The sequence below is a fragment of the Leiobunum rupestre genome, chromosome 9 (genome assembly GCF_980474605.1).
Source record: "Leiobunum rupestre chromosome 9, qqLeiRupe1.1.hap1, whole genome shotgun sequence".
In the NCBI taxonomy this organism is placed as follows: domain Eukaryota; kingdom Metazoa; phylum Arthropoda; class Arachnida; order Opiliones; family Sclerosomatidae; genus Leiobunum; species Leiobunum rupestre.
This window is the reverse complement of record NC_143392.1, coordinates 3,574,921-3,590,498: the sequence shown is the minus strand read 5'-3', so window position 1 is coordinate 3,590,498 and position 15,578 is coordinate 3,574,921. Positions and strand designations below refer to the sequence as shown.

At 35.2% G+C, this 15,578-nt stretch overlaps 1 protein-coding gene across 1 annotated transcript in view; it reads left to right on the top strand.

Moving 5' to 3' along the window:
- LOC149926311 (maternal embryonic leucine zipper kinase-like) overlaps positions 1-13,840 on the top strand; it is an 80,380-nt gene extending 66,540 nt beyond the window's left edge. Inside the window, exons 13-14 of the mRNA XM_090159077.1 lie at positions 5,122-5,234; positions 13,288-13,840. Of these exons, the coding sequence (XP_090015203.1) occupies positions 5,122-5,234; positions 13,288-13,501 (327 nt within the window). The 3' untranslated portion in view covers positions 13,502-13,840. The remainder of the gene's footprint in view (positions 1-5,121; positions 5,235-13,287) is intronic.
- The last annotated feature ends 1,738 nt before the right edge of the window (positions 13,841-15,578 follow it).

Genomic DNA, 15,578 nt, shown 5'->3' with positions numbered 1-15,578 from the left:
TTTTACTGAGAGCTAGTAACGGAGTGACGTCATCACAAGATAAAAATCTCCCTCTAGCGAGGCGCTTTCAAAGGCTACGTGTGACGCGTTAGCAATCGGACGCGAAACGGAGACGAAGCCTTTAATAGCTCTCACAAGGAGACATCCCGGAGTGTAACCCACCGATTCTGTTAAAACTCGGGGGATTGGTAGACCTTCATTTAACTTGAAAAATCCTAAAGGGAATTTATTCAATGGGCAACCGTTTTGCCGTGGCAACGAAAAATGTTTTTTACAACAAAAAAATTTGAAAATGCCAAAAATATAAATAAATAGACTAAAAAAATAAATTTGATTAAAGGCCTAGGTTTTATTCGGCCTGTCCCCCTTTAAACTAGGAAATCTAACTTTAATTGTTAACTCTCTATTATAGTCTATATTAGTTAGTCTGTAATAACTCAGCTGAATTGGTTATTTTTATTTTTTTTCTTTGTTTGTGTTCATACTGTACATTTATTTATTTTTTGTTTATATAGAGCAGCTATTGTCTTTTTTTTTTCTTGGAATTTTTGTAATTTAAAATTGTCATAATTTAACAGGGCTTACAAGTCATTTATGACTTAGCCCACATACTTGTAAAATCCTCAATAAGAAAACGCAACAATAAAATTTGATTTGATTTGAACATGTTCAGCGGTTCAATGGGAAAATTTCAATTTTGTGTTGTCAAAAACATTTTTGATGCCATGGCAAAACGGTTGCCCATTGAATAAATTCCCTTTAGGATTTTTCATGATAAATGAAGGTCTACCAATCCCCCGAGTTGGAACAAATTCGGTGGGTTACACTTCGGGATGTCTCCTTGTCAGTAAAACCTTTGCATGTGAAGAATAGGAAGCTTCACACTTATGTAGTAATATTATTAACCTTTGGTATTACCAATCAACTAAAAATTAATGAGTATTAATGAAAATTATGCTTAGTTTAAACCATGCACAATTTATCTGTAAATTTTAGAGAAAAAATAGGAAATTTTCAAGCGAATTAAAGGAAAAATTAGGAAAAACCCTGAGCAAAAATAAGCATTCTTATCGAAAAACAGTAGATAAAGTAAAGTGAAATATAGGATGAAGAAGGGTACACGACGACGGAATGTTTTCGGGTTATACTACATGAGAAACCTAAGGAATTTATAGGAATGTATTGAAAACATAGGCAATGTGGTCACCTAGTAAATGTTTTAGGAATGTTATCATTTCGGTGATAAAATGTGCAAACATTTTGGAATAATTTTTAGTTAATTAAAAAAACAAATTATTAAAAAACCATTGGTTTTTTTAAATCACTTAGTTTAAACCAATATTTAAACGAGCCAGTCCTGGGTCTTTCAAACTATTCCTTTCAATTTTACTTGATCAAATTAGATTAGTTGGTTTCAGGGTTTCTGGCTTTTTCTTTAGAATGGTTTTTTACACACAATCCTTAGGGATTTGTGTGTATTACGATCACGTACTGTGTAGCCGCCGCCGCCGCCGCTGCCGTACACACGATTGCTCGCGGTACGTTAGTGGTACAAAGGCGATTGATATCTCAATCGATAGGCACTATTATAGCCTCGGCGGGATTTTCGTAATTTTGGGATCGGAGCCCGAGAAGTTGGGCAAATGCCCAATTAACTATTTTTTGTGGTTTCGCTTTGTGTGGTTGATATTTTATTTAAAATTAAGTCCGATAACGTTAAAAAAAATATTTTTGGTGAGGTTAGGATTCAGCGGATATACAACTTCAGTTATATCAGTAAATATTAAATTTAAGTATAGTTAATTTACGGGACCCCAATTTTCGCGGTTTTATATTTTCGCCTAAAAGTCTACATAACGTTCTTTAATTTAAGTCCGATTTTCATGAGAGTTATATTTTTGAATAGCTGTGGTTTCCCTTAACCCTAGATTTGCAATTACGTTGCTTAATTTTAATTCTAAGTGAGGTTTTTTCGACAGCGTATGCGGACCCCCGCTACTTCCGACATGGTAAATCCGCGTGTCTATAGAGTTCTAAACGCCAGTTTCCCTCTCGCATTTTTCAAGGCCGTTCGCGCCGAGCTTTCAACGTGTTCCCAGAAGTAACAATAAGTGTGACCCCCAACGTTTTACGCACGTTTAACGCCCTTTTTACGCACGTCGTACGACAGGAAGTAGGTAAGTAAGATTTGATCAAAAATCACCAGTTTTGTTACTTCTAGGCCTATTCCAGCTTAGGTTGCAGCCGCGTTGGAAAAAGTTAACTTTAAGTGAGTTAATTAGCCATTTCGCGTCATACCTGAATTCTTTACGCGCTGAAGCTATATTCGCATTCCATTGAAAGCCTGCCTGCAATAACAATAACGTATGAACAGGCGCGTAAAAAATAAGTGTGACCCTAAATATTTGTTATGCCCAGAAGTTAAGCATAAGTGTGCCACTAAATATTTTTTTGACCAGCTGCCGTACACACGATTGCTCGCGGTACGTTAGTTGTACAAAGGCGATTGATATCTCAATCGGTAGGCACTATTATAGCCTCGACGGGATTTTCGTAATTTTTGGGGTCGGAGCCCGAGAAGTGGGGCATTTGCCCCCTTTAGTGTTTTTGGTCGATTGTCATATTTGAATTTCGTGCCAATTGATACAGGTGTCATCTAAAGGTCTATTCACACGAGCCAACTTTTTGATCCAACTAGATGAGTCAACTTTGAGTTGAGTAAACTAGTTGGTTCGTGTGAATAAAAGTTCGATGAGTTGATCCACCAAAAAAGTACGCGAGAAAAAAATGGATCACTGATCCATTTTTGCTGACTCAGCATTTTGATTTGAAAAGTTGGCTCGTGTGAAAAGGTCTTTACTCGTTCGCGTTTCGCTACCTTATTTCCAAAACCAGGTAACTCGAAAAACTTGGTTTTTATAAAAATTAATTTAAATGAACGTGTTCGCGTTTCGCCACATTATTTCCAAAACCAGGTAACTCGAAAAACTTGGTTTTTATAAAAATAAATTTAAATGAACGTGTTCGCGTTTCGCCACCTTATTTCCAGAACCAGGTAACTCGAAAAACTTGGACCTTATTTCCAAAACCAGGTAACTCCAAAAACTTGGTTTTTATACAAATTAATTTAAATGAACGTGTTCGGGTTTCGCCACCTTATTTCCAAAACCAGTTAACTCGAAACGCTTGGTTTTTATACAAATTAATTTAAATGAACGTGTTCGCGTTTCGCCACCTTATTTCCAAAACCAGGTAACTCGGAAAACTTGGTTTTTATAAAAATTAATTTAAATGAACGTGTTCGCGTTTCGCTACCTTATTTCCAAAACCAGGTAACTCGAAAAACTTGGTTTTTATGAAAATTAATTTAAATGAACGTGTTCGCGTTTCGCCACATTATTTCCAAAACCAGGTAACTCGAAAAACTTGGTTTTTATAAAAATAAATTTAAATGAACGTGTTCGCGTTTCGCCACCTTATTTCCAGAACCAGGTAACTCGAAAAACTTGGACCTTATTTCCAAAACCAGGTAACTCCAAAAACTTGGTTTTTATACAAATTAATTTAAATGAAAGTGTTCGGGTTTCGCCACCTTATTTCCAAAACCAGTTAACTCGAAACGCTTGGTTTTTATACAAATTAATTTAAATGAACGTGTTCGCGTTTCGCCACCTTATTTCCAAAACCAGGTAACTCGGAAAACTTGGTTTTTATAAAAATTAATTTAAATGAACGTGTTCGCGTTTCGCTACCTTATTTCCAAAACCAGGTAACTCGAAAAACTTGGTTTTTATGAAAATTAATTTAAATGAACGTGTTCGCGTTTCGCCACCTTATTTCCAAAACCAGGTAACTCGGAAAACTTGGTTTTTATAAAAATTAATTTAAATTAACGTGTTCGCGTTTCGCCACCTTATTTCCAAAACCAGGTAACTCGAATAATTCTTTTCCGATAAAATTCCTCTTGGGTTTATTAAGTTAATACATCAGTGGGATTGTGTGTACTCAAATGTCCGTGACATCTTGTTGGTGGTTATAACCGCGTTTCCTAAAACCTTATTTTGCCTAACTATTTTGCATCTTATTTTCCATGGTTAACATATGGAACAATTTATTTAATTTTGATTGCTAATAGGAAACCTTTACTAAAATATAATTAAAAAATTGCCAAACTTTGGCATAAAATAAGTCGTGGTAATACTGTGGAAATGGCCAGTGAATTTAAATTTGAAAAAAACCTTTGTTTAGGGCTAAAAACGCGTGGATCGAGTTAGCTAGGTTTTTAATGTCGATACATTATTCATTTATCGGTGAAAATTTTAAACAGACCATTGTATTCAGTAAAATCACGATATCTCATTCATGCAACAAACGCAGCATCCCACACAAGGAGAACGCAACCCGTCAAAAGTCGTGCATTTTCTCGCGTACAGTTTTCATTAGTTAGAAGCTTTAGCGCCTGCTGTCGTCGGAAGGGGAAAATTCCAAAATTGTCTTCCCCCTTTCCGTAAAACGCTCAGCGTAAAGGCTCGTCCAATGAAATTTGTACACAACACTGCGTTAGCGTGTTTAAAGGCCTAGCTCCGTTATCCTTGTATTTTTTGCTCCTAGCTGGTTGGAACTAGGATCAAAGAAAATATACTGCCTACTAATAAGTAACCACGTATACTTTTGGGAAATAATATAACAATTATGTTAAATCTGTTAAAATGTTTACTTTTATTGTAATATTATATTAATAATTATTAAAATTACATTAGATTTAACCAAAACGTTATACGAATGGAATATAATTTATAAGTTATATACTAATATTATAAAATTTAATATATAAAGTTATAATTATAATTATTTTATTTAATAATAATTGTGAATTATGTTTTGTATTATAATCGAAAGATGACGCTCTAAACTTAAAATCAAGATGGAGCCAGAAATAGGGCGGAGCTACGGTATACGACATGATAACAACGGAGCTATAAGCTAAACTCACGGGTTCTTTCTCGCGTAAATATGTTCTTGGTATTGAAAATAGTTTTTGACCACGTATTTGCTTAAAGCATATTTTCCAATGGAATGGTGTTGGAGTATATTTGAAACTGTTATTTTTATCGTACGCAGAATGAAAATTTGTACAATGTGTCTGTCATAAGTGGCTTGGAAAACGCCGATTCCGTTCTGGACACTTTGCGGCAGGCGCTGGAGATTCGAGGCATTCCTTGCAAGCAGAAAGGGTTAGTTCATTTGCATTAATTGTTCATTCATTTGGTTTTGTTACAAGGTGACCACATCTCCTATATTTATAATTTTGTTCTTATACAGGGTGTTTCAAATGTGATGCAAACATTTTAAGGGGTTGTAGGGGGTGAGTTGAGAAGTATGCCTGTTTTTTCCCATTTTCCTACGATGAGTGAAAAGAGTGCCAGAAAGCTTCAAAGTGTGGCCTACTAGCCCCTGGAAGTAGGCTGCAACAAGCGCTAAACTAAGCAGCAGGAAAATTGCGAACATTAAGGTTTGGGTTCGTGTGATAGGTAAAAACAAATCGAGGTAGCCAGCGTAAAAATGTAAACTTAAACAGTATTTAAAGTCATTGCTGCTTGGTTTTGCGTTTGTTGCAGCCTACTTCCAGGGGCTAATAGGCCACACTTTGAAGCTCTCTGGCGCTCTTTTAACTCATCGTAGGAAAATGGGACAAAAACAGGTATACTTCTCAACTCACCTCCTGCGACTCTTTAAAAATTTTGCGTAACCTTTTGAAACACCCGGTATTTACAATGTCTTCCTATAATTACACTATTTTCGTATTTTTGAGGAAATTTTCATTTCTGACATGCTAAAATTGCATGGTATAATTGGCAATCAAAATCTAGCCATTTTGGGGGGGAAATACCAAATACTATTAAGGACTACAAATTTTCTACAAAGTCCTATGAAGGACTACGATTTTTCTGCAAAATCCTAGAAAGGACTACAAATTTTCTATAAAATCATATAAAGCTCAAATCAAACGAAATGGGTGATTGCGTATCCAATGCAATGAATGGAATGATTTTCACTTCTACACAGCTTCTGATTTTGGAGATAACAAGGCTTAAAAACGCGATATTTACCCCAATTTTTGAATTTCATCTCCCCTTTTGCGGAGAAAGGTACACCCCCACGTATGTCCACAAATTTTCTCAAGACCTTTTGGGGTAGGCCTATTTGAAAATGTGATCAAACCTTGGTGGGCCCGGTAACTTGACTGGCTCACGGACCAACCTGAGCAGACACATGGTAAACGCTATTAGTGTCACGCTTGGAAAATAAGCGCCTTCCTCCTGAAGAAATCAAAGGTAGCTACACTAACTATTACCGTTAACTAACGTCCTTCGACTCTCGTGTCACGCCCGCTGATAACGTTTTCACCTAACCTTACGGGCATCTCTCGCTGGTGGACATTTGGAGCAGGATGCCACGGCTCGACTGACACTGTTATAGACTAAAAAAATGATTGATTTTAATAGAACAAAATCGAAACTGAAACTTGAATTTCAAGTTGAAAGTAACAGTGACTTATCAATTTGATCGTCAACCGCTTCAACGATTTTAAGAGCTGGACAGTCTGGTTTATAAATGTTACAAAGAAAGTCACTATGAAAAGGGTTTATTTTTTCTACGCAAATTAACAAGTTGCTTTTTCTTAATAACAACGGGATAAAACGAACGCCATCTGTTGACCAGTTAACGAAGCTGCTTGTATCGTTATTAATGGCGAGGTTTTAGAAAGTCGTAAATAGGAAACACATTTTTGCAAAGCTCGATCAGTGCTCGGAGAAATGAACTTGACCTCGTATCTTGACCGATTTCCGGTGGTCAGTCGGCGGCAGTCCATCAAACGGAGGAAACGTCCGTCTTTTTCCGGCCATTGTCCTCCCGCTCGCGGCGCCCCCTTTCTTCCGCTCTCGGCGCCCCCTTTCTTCCGCTCTCGGTACTTCTTCGCAGGCGGCGCTACTGGCAGTCCACTCGCTCCATCTTCGGTCGCGGCCACCAATCGTATTGTTGACGTTGTTGATGATTCCTGACCGAAATCCTTTTAAAATGAGGATCTCCAATGGATTATATCTGTCACGTTGCCTGTTCAGAAAATGCGGGCTTGGCCGGGTTCGCATTGGCCACACAGTTCCTGAAACTAAAATTATTCTACCACAGCTATAAAATTACCGATTTCAGAAATAAATTATCCTACGCCTGAAATATAGCGATACGTTTGAAATTTTTTAATTTATTTATTAAAAACACTGGTTTTCAGCCAATTTTAAACAATTGTCGTACTCAGGAATCCATACCTCTACTAGGAATGCTTATTCTGGCGTATCGCGTATGATAAGATCACTCTGACGGCTTTGGCCCTGCCTACGAGAAATAAAATCCCCTCTGCGCGCGCTCCCCTCTCACGTTGTTGTTTGTTAAGTTAACATAGTGACGTCAAAAAAACCGTCAGCCACATCGAGACGAAAATCGGCCGCGATAGGCATTCCAAGTAGAGGTATGGATTCCTGTATTTCGTTATAACGACGAACTTCATCTGGTGCTTGAAATTTTTTAATTAATTATGATAATAATATTTACGTTATCAAAAATAAGGACTTGGCAACATGACGCGCCTTTGGCTATGGATTTCAATTGGAATAATACGTTAGTATTTAAATCATGTATATTTTGGAAGGTGTGTGCATGGTGACCAGATCAGAAGGGCTTTGCCACCACCCTCCTACGCATTGTAACCCGGCCACCTGTTTAAAGGCATTATAAGTCGCAACGCATCTTAAATGTTGAAAAAGGTCAATAGTTGAAAATGGGTTAATGAAGTTTACAAAGCAAAATTTATTTAATTAGTACAACGCAGCTAACAATATTATCGTATCCGAACAAGATCCTTTTTCGTATGGGACTATGGGTAACAAATGTCCTTTAATAGAGCCGTACCTTATACTCTCGAGTACCCATTGACCCATTGTTCCCTCCGCGTTCGGATCGAGGTTTCGCCCCTTTGAATAATATAACACGGCAGAGGTCAAGAGGAGGTCAGCGCACGGACAGTGTCCATTTCAGACTCAAATCCTTTCACGGACGCGACCCCGTCGTGTTGTCCGCCGGAGCGAATCCTTCGCCGTTTTTGACAGGCCAGTTTAAAGACGACCCTTCCACTTTCCCCCGGCTGACCCCTTCGACTTCGGACAGTGGTCACTCATCCGGAAATCTTTCATCTCGCCGACGACGACCCTTTTCCTGCCCCCCCTCCTTTTTCCCCCCTTAGCGGTTTTGTTCGACTTTCCCCTTCCTTTTTAAAGTCCGTTCTAAGGTGTTACAGGGAACGTATTTAGGTTAGCGAGAACGTACTAACGTGCCCGGAAGGTAGACTCGTATGATCTACTACCTAAGCTCCTCCCACAAACGAAAAGCCCTTGTGTTACCGGGGAATTGTTCTATAAATTTAAAATACAACACATTTATTGCAAATTTCTGCTATTTAAGCCTATAATTTTCCACTTAAAATTTCTGCTATGAAATCTTAAAATTCAATGGAAATTTCTGCTATTAAATCTTAAAATTCAATGGAAATTTCTGCTATTAAATCTTAAAATTCAATGGAAATTTCTGCTATTAAATCTTTAAAATTCAATGGAAATTTCTGCTATTAAATCTTAAAATTCAATGGAAATTTCTGTTATTAAATCTTTAAAATTCAATGGAAATTTCTGCTATTAAATCTTAAAATTCAATGGAAATTTCTGCTATTAAATCTTAAAATTCAATGGAAATTTCTGTTATTAAATCTTTAAAATTCAATGGAAATTTCTGCTATGAAATCTTAAAATTCAATGGAAATTTCTGCTATTAAATCTTAAAATTCAATGGAAATTTCTGCTATTAAATCTTAAAATTCAATGGAAATTTCTGCTATTAAATCTTTAAAATTCAATGGAAATTTCTGCTATTAAATCTTAAAATTCAATGGAAATTTCTGTTATTAAATCTTTAAAATTCAATGGAAATTTCTGCTATTAAATCTTAAAATTCAATGGAAATTTCTGCTATTAAATCTTAAAATTCAATGGAAATTTCTGTTATTAAATCTTTAAAATTCAATGGAAATTTCTGCTATTAAATCTTAAAATTCAATGGAAATTTCTGCTATTAAATCTTTAAAATTCAATGGAAATTTCTGCTATTAAATCTTAAAATTCAATGGAAATTTCTGTTATTAAATCTTTAAAATTCAATGGAAATTTCTGCTATTAAATCTTAAAATTCAATGGAAATTTCTGCTATTAAATCTTTCAACTTAGCTGCAAATTTTTACTATTAAATCTTTAAACTTAACTGCAAATTTTTACTATTAAATCTTTAAACTTAACTGCAAATTTTTACTATTAAATCTTTCAACTTAACTGCAAATTTTTACTATTAAATCTTTCAACTTAACTGCAAATTTTTACTATTAAATCTTTCAACTTAACTGCAAATTTTCGCTATTAAATCTTATAAATCGCTGCAAATTTTCTTATTTTTCCTGTATAGAGGTTTCGATATTTTCAGCGTTCGCCTTGAGCTGAATACGTTCGCTTAATTTTCTGTATGTTAATCTCATCCAGAATTGAGAGAGATTTCAGTAGAATTTCGAGTTTTGTTTGGTAAGGAGTGCGACGTATATTTTTGGCTTCCGCGGGATGCTTGTAATATCGTTAATACGCGTCACCTGGCGGTGAAAAAAGAACGAAATGGAAATATTTAGCGGATCGCCGCTGAGAAATTTCGCCGAAACAAATTCCAGTTTCTAATTTCACCAAAGTCACGTCGAAACAGTCTCCGGCCTTGATTCTAGTGGGCGTTTATCCGCCGGCGCCGCCGCAACTTCTTGGGCCGCGGGAAGGCGGGGGACCTAGGCGTTCGGGAGTCGCGCGGCGGCCCCTCGGTTTGTCTGATGCGTTTTGGGTCCCTTTTGGTTCTGGAAAAAGGGGACCTTATTTTTGGGCATGCGAGCGTGGAGAGTCAAACGGAGACTCGCTCTAACAGCTGCGATGGTGGTGTGAGTCCCGTCTGCAATGTGTACGAGTGCTTTCAGGCCGATTCTCCGCCATGAAACGATCTCTGTGCTCCGAAGAACGAACACCTTTGTAGGAACTGCTAAAGCGTGCAAGTTGGTAACAGTCTTTTTCCCCTTTTCAAGACTAATCGTCCTGATTTGCTTACGAAATGAGTTTGTTTGGGTTTTGTCTGCGGGCCTATTTTCGGGGTTCGTACAAAACCTGGATAAGTCAGGGATCTGTAAAATGGAGGAAAAATGTCAGGGATTTAAATATTTTCGTAGACAGTCAGCGATAAGTCAGGGATTTTAGTTAGAGAAACCAAACCACACATTAACAAAGACGTTTTTGCCCTAAAATAATAATAAAAAGTCAAACAATTTAACCAAAATGGTCAGTGATAACCTGGAAAAGTTAAGGAATTTAATAATGGGCCTAAAAAGTCAGGGAATTTAAAAAATTTGTAAAACGTTAGGGAAAATACACTTTTTTAAGGTAATTTTACTCTAGAGCTATGGCAAATTCTGTTATTTTTATTTACATCTTTGAAAGGTTTTTTAACGATGAAATAACTTTTGTACTGAAATATAAAATGAATAAATTTATTAATTAATAAATATAAAAGTTAAAAACTCTATAATTTTGGGCCTTAAAAAGTCGGGGAAAACAGGGAATTTTAATCTGATAATATTGTGGCAACCCTGCTAAGAGTTATGTAGAATTCGCCGCCAGAATCGGGGCAACTGCGGCTACACTGTAAGTGAAACTAGTACACGCAAATCGCTTGGGGATATTGTGTAAAAAGTGGTTTTGTCCGTTTGAATTTCGAATAAAAACAATATTTATCTAATTATGACGGTGTATTCTTATAAAAATAAAGTTAACTGTTCGAAATAAAATCAAGCCTAGTAAGAAATATTTGAGGATTATTATTAATTATTCCTATTATTATTGGTTTTGGCTGCCATTATTTTTCATAATTCGGTGTGACAATGGCGTTATAATACTAAAAGTATTGATCCATTTCTGTTATATTATAATATTGAACAAATTTAACTTAAACGACAATCATGAAATGAGTTGATCTGTAAATCTTAGTTTAATTTTATCTTGCACCTGGAAATATTCGTGGGAAAACCTGGAGATATCAGGTAAATCGGGTTGCCAATGGCTGTATGCACCCTGAATATATCCCAGAGCAAAAATCGAGGGTGTTTTTGGCGGAAGCGTTTCTCGAAGGACGAAAACTTTTATCATTTACTTGATGAAATGAGGGTCGCGCGAATTCGAACTACGGAGGACAAGGAGTAGAAACAAATCCTTAATTCCCCCCGCAGGACGCCCCGAGATGACAAACGCGGCGCTCGATTTGAAATGAAAAGATGCGCGAAATATCGCCTTCGAACAATACGGAAAATCGCGACTTATCGTGGCAGTTGGCAGGCGACTTCGCGACCGCTCTAGTTCCCCTTGCAGCGCGCTGTCGACTTGAGGTGTCGCACGGGGCGGTCGGTGTTTCGTCCCAGGGGGCACTCGTGTTTGCAGGTACCGGCTCCGGAGTGTTAGGCAACCATCGCTGACCAGGCTGAGAGCATTGTGAAAGATGAGGCGGAACCTCGCGTTTGGCAGTTGCGGAAATGATCGTTCTTTCATTTGGTCGCGCCTGGATCAGGCCTCGATTTTGTTCAAAGATGCCTTTAGACGTAGTTCTACCGTCTCCATTGACTGTCTGTACGCTGGGATCTGAGTAATCTTCTTGTTTCCGGGCTGTTTTATTCTCGCTGGCACTACGATTTTATTTCGATTATGGTTATTGGTAATATTCATCGAAATATTAAATCTTTAGTCTGATGTTAAATTCGAGGGGTCTGACTTTCGTACTAATAAAGTAAGCGCTACGTAAAAAATGACATATATATATAAAATTGAAAGTCACGAAATCTGGCCGAAAATCAGTTCCAAAAGCCTCGCTACAGAAAAAACGATTTTAGAAATATAGAAAATAACTTGAAAATCCTGAAATCTGGCCGAAAATAAATTCTAAAATCCACGCTTCAGAAAAAAAATTATTTTAAAAATCTAGAAATCAACTTGAAATCCTGAAATCTGGTCGAAAATCAGTCACAAAATCAGCTTAAAAAACATTCAACATGAAAATCGTGCTCTTAAATCACCAAATCAGATTTTGATTTCAGAAATCGCTTTTAGATTCAAAATCCCATACCGGAAATATTATTTTTTACTTATAGTCACATAAATATTATAGGAAAGCGTGGTAGATCTCTGTAATAATTCTGAGAACTTGAAATCACGAAGCAATTGTAATACATCACTGGTAATCATCGCTTAAATATTGTGCTAAAGCACTGTGGATCTCGGAGTAATTGTGTTAAATCCTAAGTTTTCGAAAATCGTTATTAGTAATTAGTTTTATGCGATATTGTTCCAGTTAATTAATTCATAGGGTGCTAGCAACGAATCTAATTATCTATTTGATAATTTTAATGATGATTAGTTTGTTGACAATGTAAACATGGTTGGACATAAGGCACTAGTCGCGGCATTTGATAACTAAAATAAATGCTCTGACTACTAAAATTAATTAATTAATTTGACTAGTGAAAAATGTACCTAAATATTCATAAATAATGGCGAATATCATAAATTCATCATTCAGCAATCCCATTTTATTTTAAAAATCACATCAGGTAACTCAAGTGATAATTAACACCTATTTTAATTCTAATAATAATAATAATCAACTAGGCTAATTAATACTACCTTAGGTCTAAGTCATCAAGCGACTTTTTAAGCCATTAATTCAAGTGGCCGGTTTACGATGCGTAGGAGGGTGGTAGCAAGCCCTTCAAGCCACGCGAGCAAACAGCTCCTTACACTCACTATTACCGTTAACCTCGATACGTTTTTATGGGAAGGGGAAACCGAAGAGCTCGAGGGAAAACCCCTTAAACCAGCGGGGAGAGAACTTACAAACTCAAACGCGTTAGGAGCTGTTCCGATTTTCACCCAGTGCCACAAACTGGAATCGAACCCGGCTCCTCTTGCTGCGAGGCGAAAGTGCTAACCACTCCGCCACCCCACGGTTAAATGTTGTTTTTATACCACCCTTTGGGTTATATTACCCCCATTTTTACTACTAAATTAAATGACTAGTAAACGAAATATAAACCTGTTATTGTGTTTTGACTATTTGCAGATACTCTTTGCGGAATAAGTTGAAGGACGACCGCAATGGCAAGGTCATGTTGGAGTTCGAACTGGAGATTTGCAGGCTGCAGCGAGGCGACGACGAGCTGATGGGTATTTGCAGGAAAAGGCTCAAGGGCGACGCCTGGCTCTACAAACATCTCGTGGAAGAGATCCTCAAAGTCCTCAATAGTACCACTAGGAGCGCTCGACGCGCGTTGTAAATGTTCTCTTTGGTGCCTTTAGGTAGACGCCATTTTTTGAAATGGCGGCCTTACAAAGGTTTTCACGCGATATTCACCTCAACGTTTCCTAAATCCAAAAGTGCCTTTTTCAAACAAAATCTCTACATTTTTTTGTACATGAAAAGCACCTATTTCTTTATGTGTAAAAATGTTAAATGTTTTTTTTTTTTAAGAATTTCGTTATTTTTTTATATCTCACTAACTTTCGTGAAACCCATTTTTTTTTTCAAACACTTTTCTTATTCATTTAGGTTGTTTTATAAATATTTTCCTTTGTATCAGTATGTTGATTATGTAAAATATATTTTTTATATCGTAGTTTTGGGTTTTCCTTCATTTTTCTTACAAACAGTCAGCGAGTTTGGAAATAGGCCGAAAATAATAGTAAATTAGGGAATTTAGGAATTTGTAATAAATTAGAGAATTTTAGGAATTTAAAAAATAGGGAATAATGAATTAGGGAATTTAGGAATATATAATGAATTAGGGAATTTTAGGAATTTAAAAAATAGGGAATAATGAATTAGGGAATTTAGGAATATATAATGAATTAGGGAATTTAGGAATATATAATGAATTAGGGAATTTAGGAATATATAATGAATTAGGGAATTTTAGGAATTTAAAAAATAGGGAATAATGAATTAGGGAATTTAGGAATATATAATGAATTAGGGAATTTAGGAATATATAATGAATTAGGGAATTTAGGAATATATAATGAATTAGGGAATTTAGGAATATATAATGAATTAGGGAATTTTAGGAATTTAAAAAATAGGGAATAATGAATTAGGGAATTTAGGAATATATAATGAATTAGGGAATTTAGGAATATATAATGAATTAGGGAATTTAGGAATATATAATGAATTAGGGAATTTTAGGAATATATAATGAATTAGGGAATTTTAGGAATTTAAAAAATAGGGAATAATGAATTAGGGAATTTAGGAATATATAATGAATTAGGGAATTTAGGAATATATAATGAATTAGGGAATTTAGGAATATATAATGAATTAGGGAATTTTAGGAATTTAAAAAATAGGGAATAATGAATTAGGGAATTTAGGAATATATAATGAATTAGGGAATTTAGGAATATATAATGAATTAGGGAATTTAGGAATATATAATGAATTAGGGAATTTAGGAATATATAATGAATTAGGGAATTTAGGAATATATAATGAATTAGGGAATTTAGGAATATATAATGAATTAGGGAATTTTAGGAATTTAAAAAATAGGGAATAATGAATTAGGGAATTTAGGAATATATAATGAATTAGGGAATTTAGGAATATATAATGAATTAGGGAATTTAGGAATATATAATGAATTAGGGAATTTTAGGAATTTAAAAAATAGGGAATAATGAATTAGGGAATTTAGGAATATATAATGAATTAGGGAATTTAGGAATATATAATGAATTAGGGAATTTTAGGAATTTAAAAAATAGGGAATAATGAATTAGGGAATTTAGGAATATATAATGAATTAGGGAATTTAGGAATATATAATGAATTAGGGAATTTAGGAATATATAATGAATTAGGGAATTTTAGGAATTTAAAAAATAGGGAATAATGAATTAGGGAATTTAGGAATATATAATGAATTAGGGAATTTAGGAATATATAATGAATTAGGGAATTTTAGGAATTTAAAAAATAGGGAATAATGAATTAGGGAATTTAGGAATATATAATGAATTAGGGAATTTAGGAATATATAATGAATTAGGGAATTTAGGAATATATAATGAATTAGGGAATTTAGGAATATATAATGAATTAGGGAATTTTAGGAATTTAAAAAATAGGGAATAATGAATTAGGGAATTTAGGAATATATAATGAATTAGGGAATTTAGGAATATATAATGAATTAGGGAATTTAGGAATATATAATGAATTAGGGAATTTAGGAATATATAATGAATTAGGGAATTTTAGGAATTTAAAAAATAGGGAATAATGAATTAGGGAATTTAGGAATATATAATGAATTAGGGAATTTAGGAATATATAATGAATTAGGGAATTTT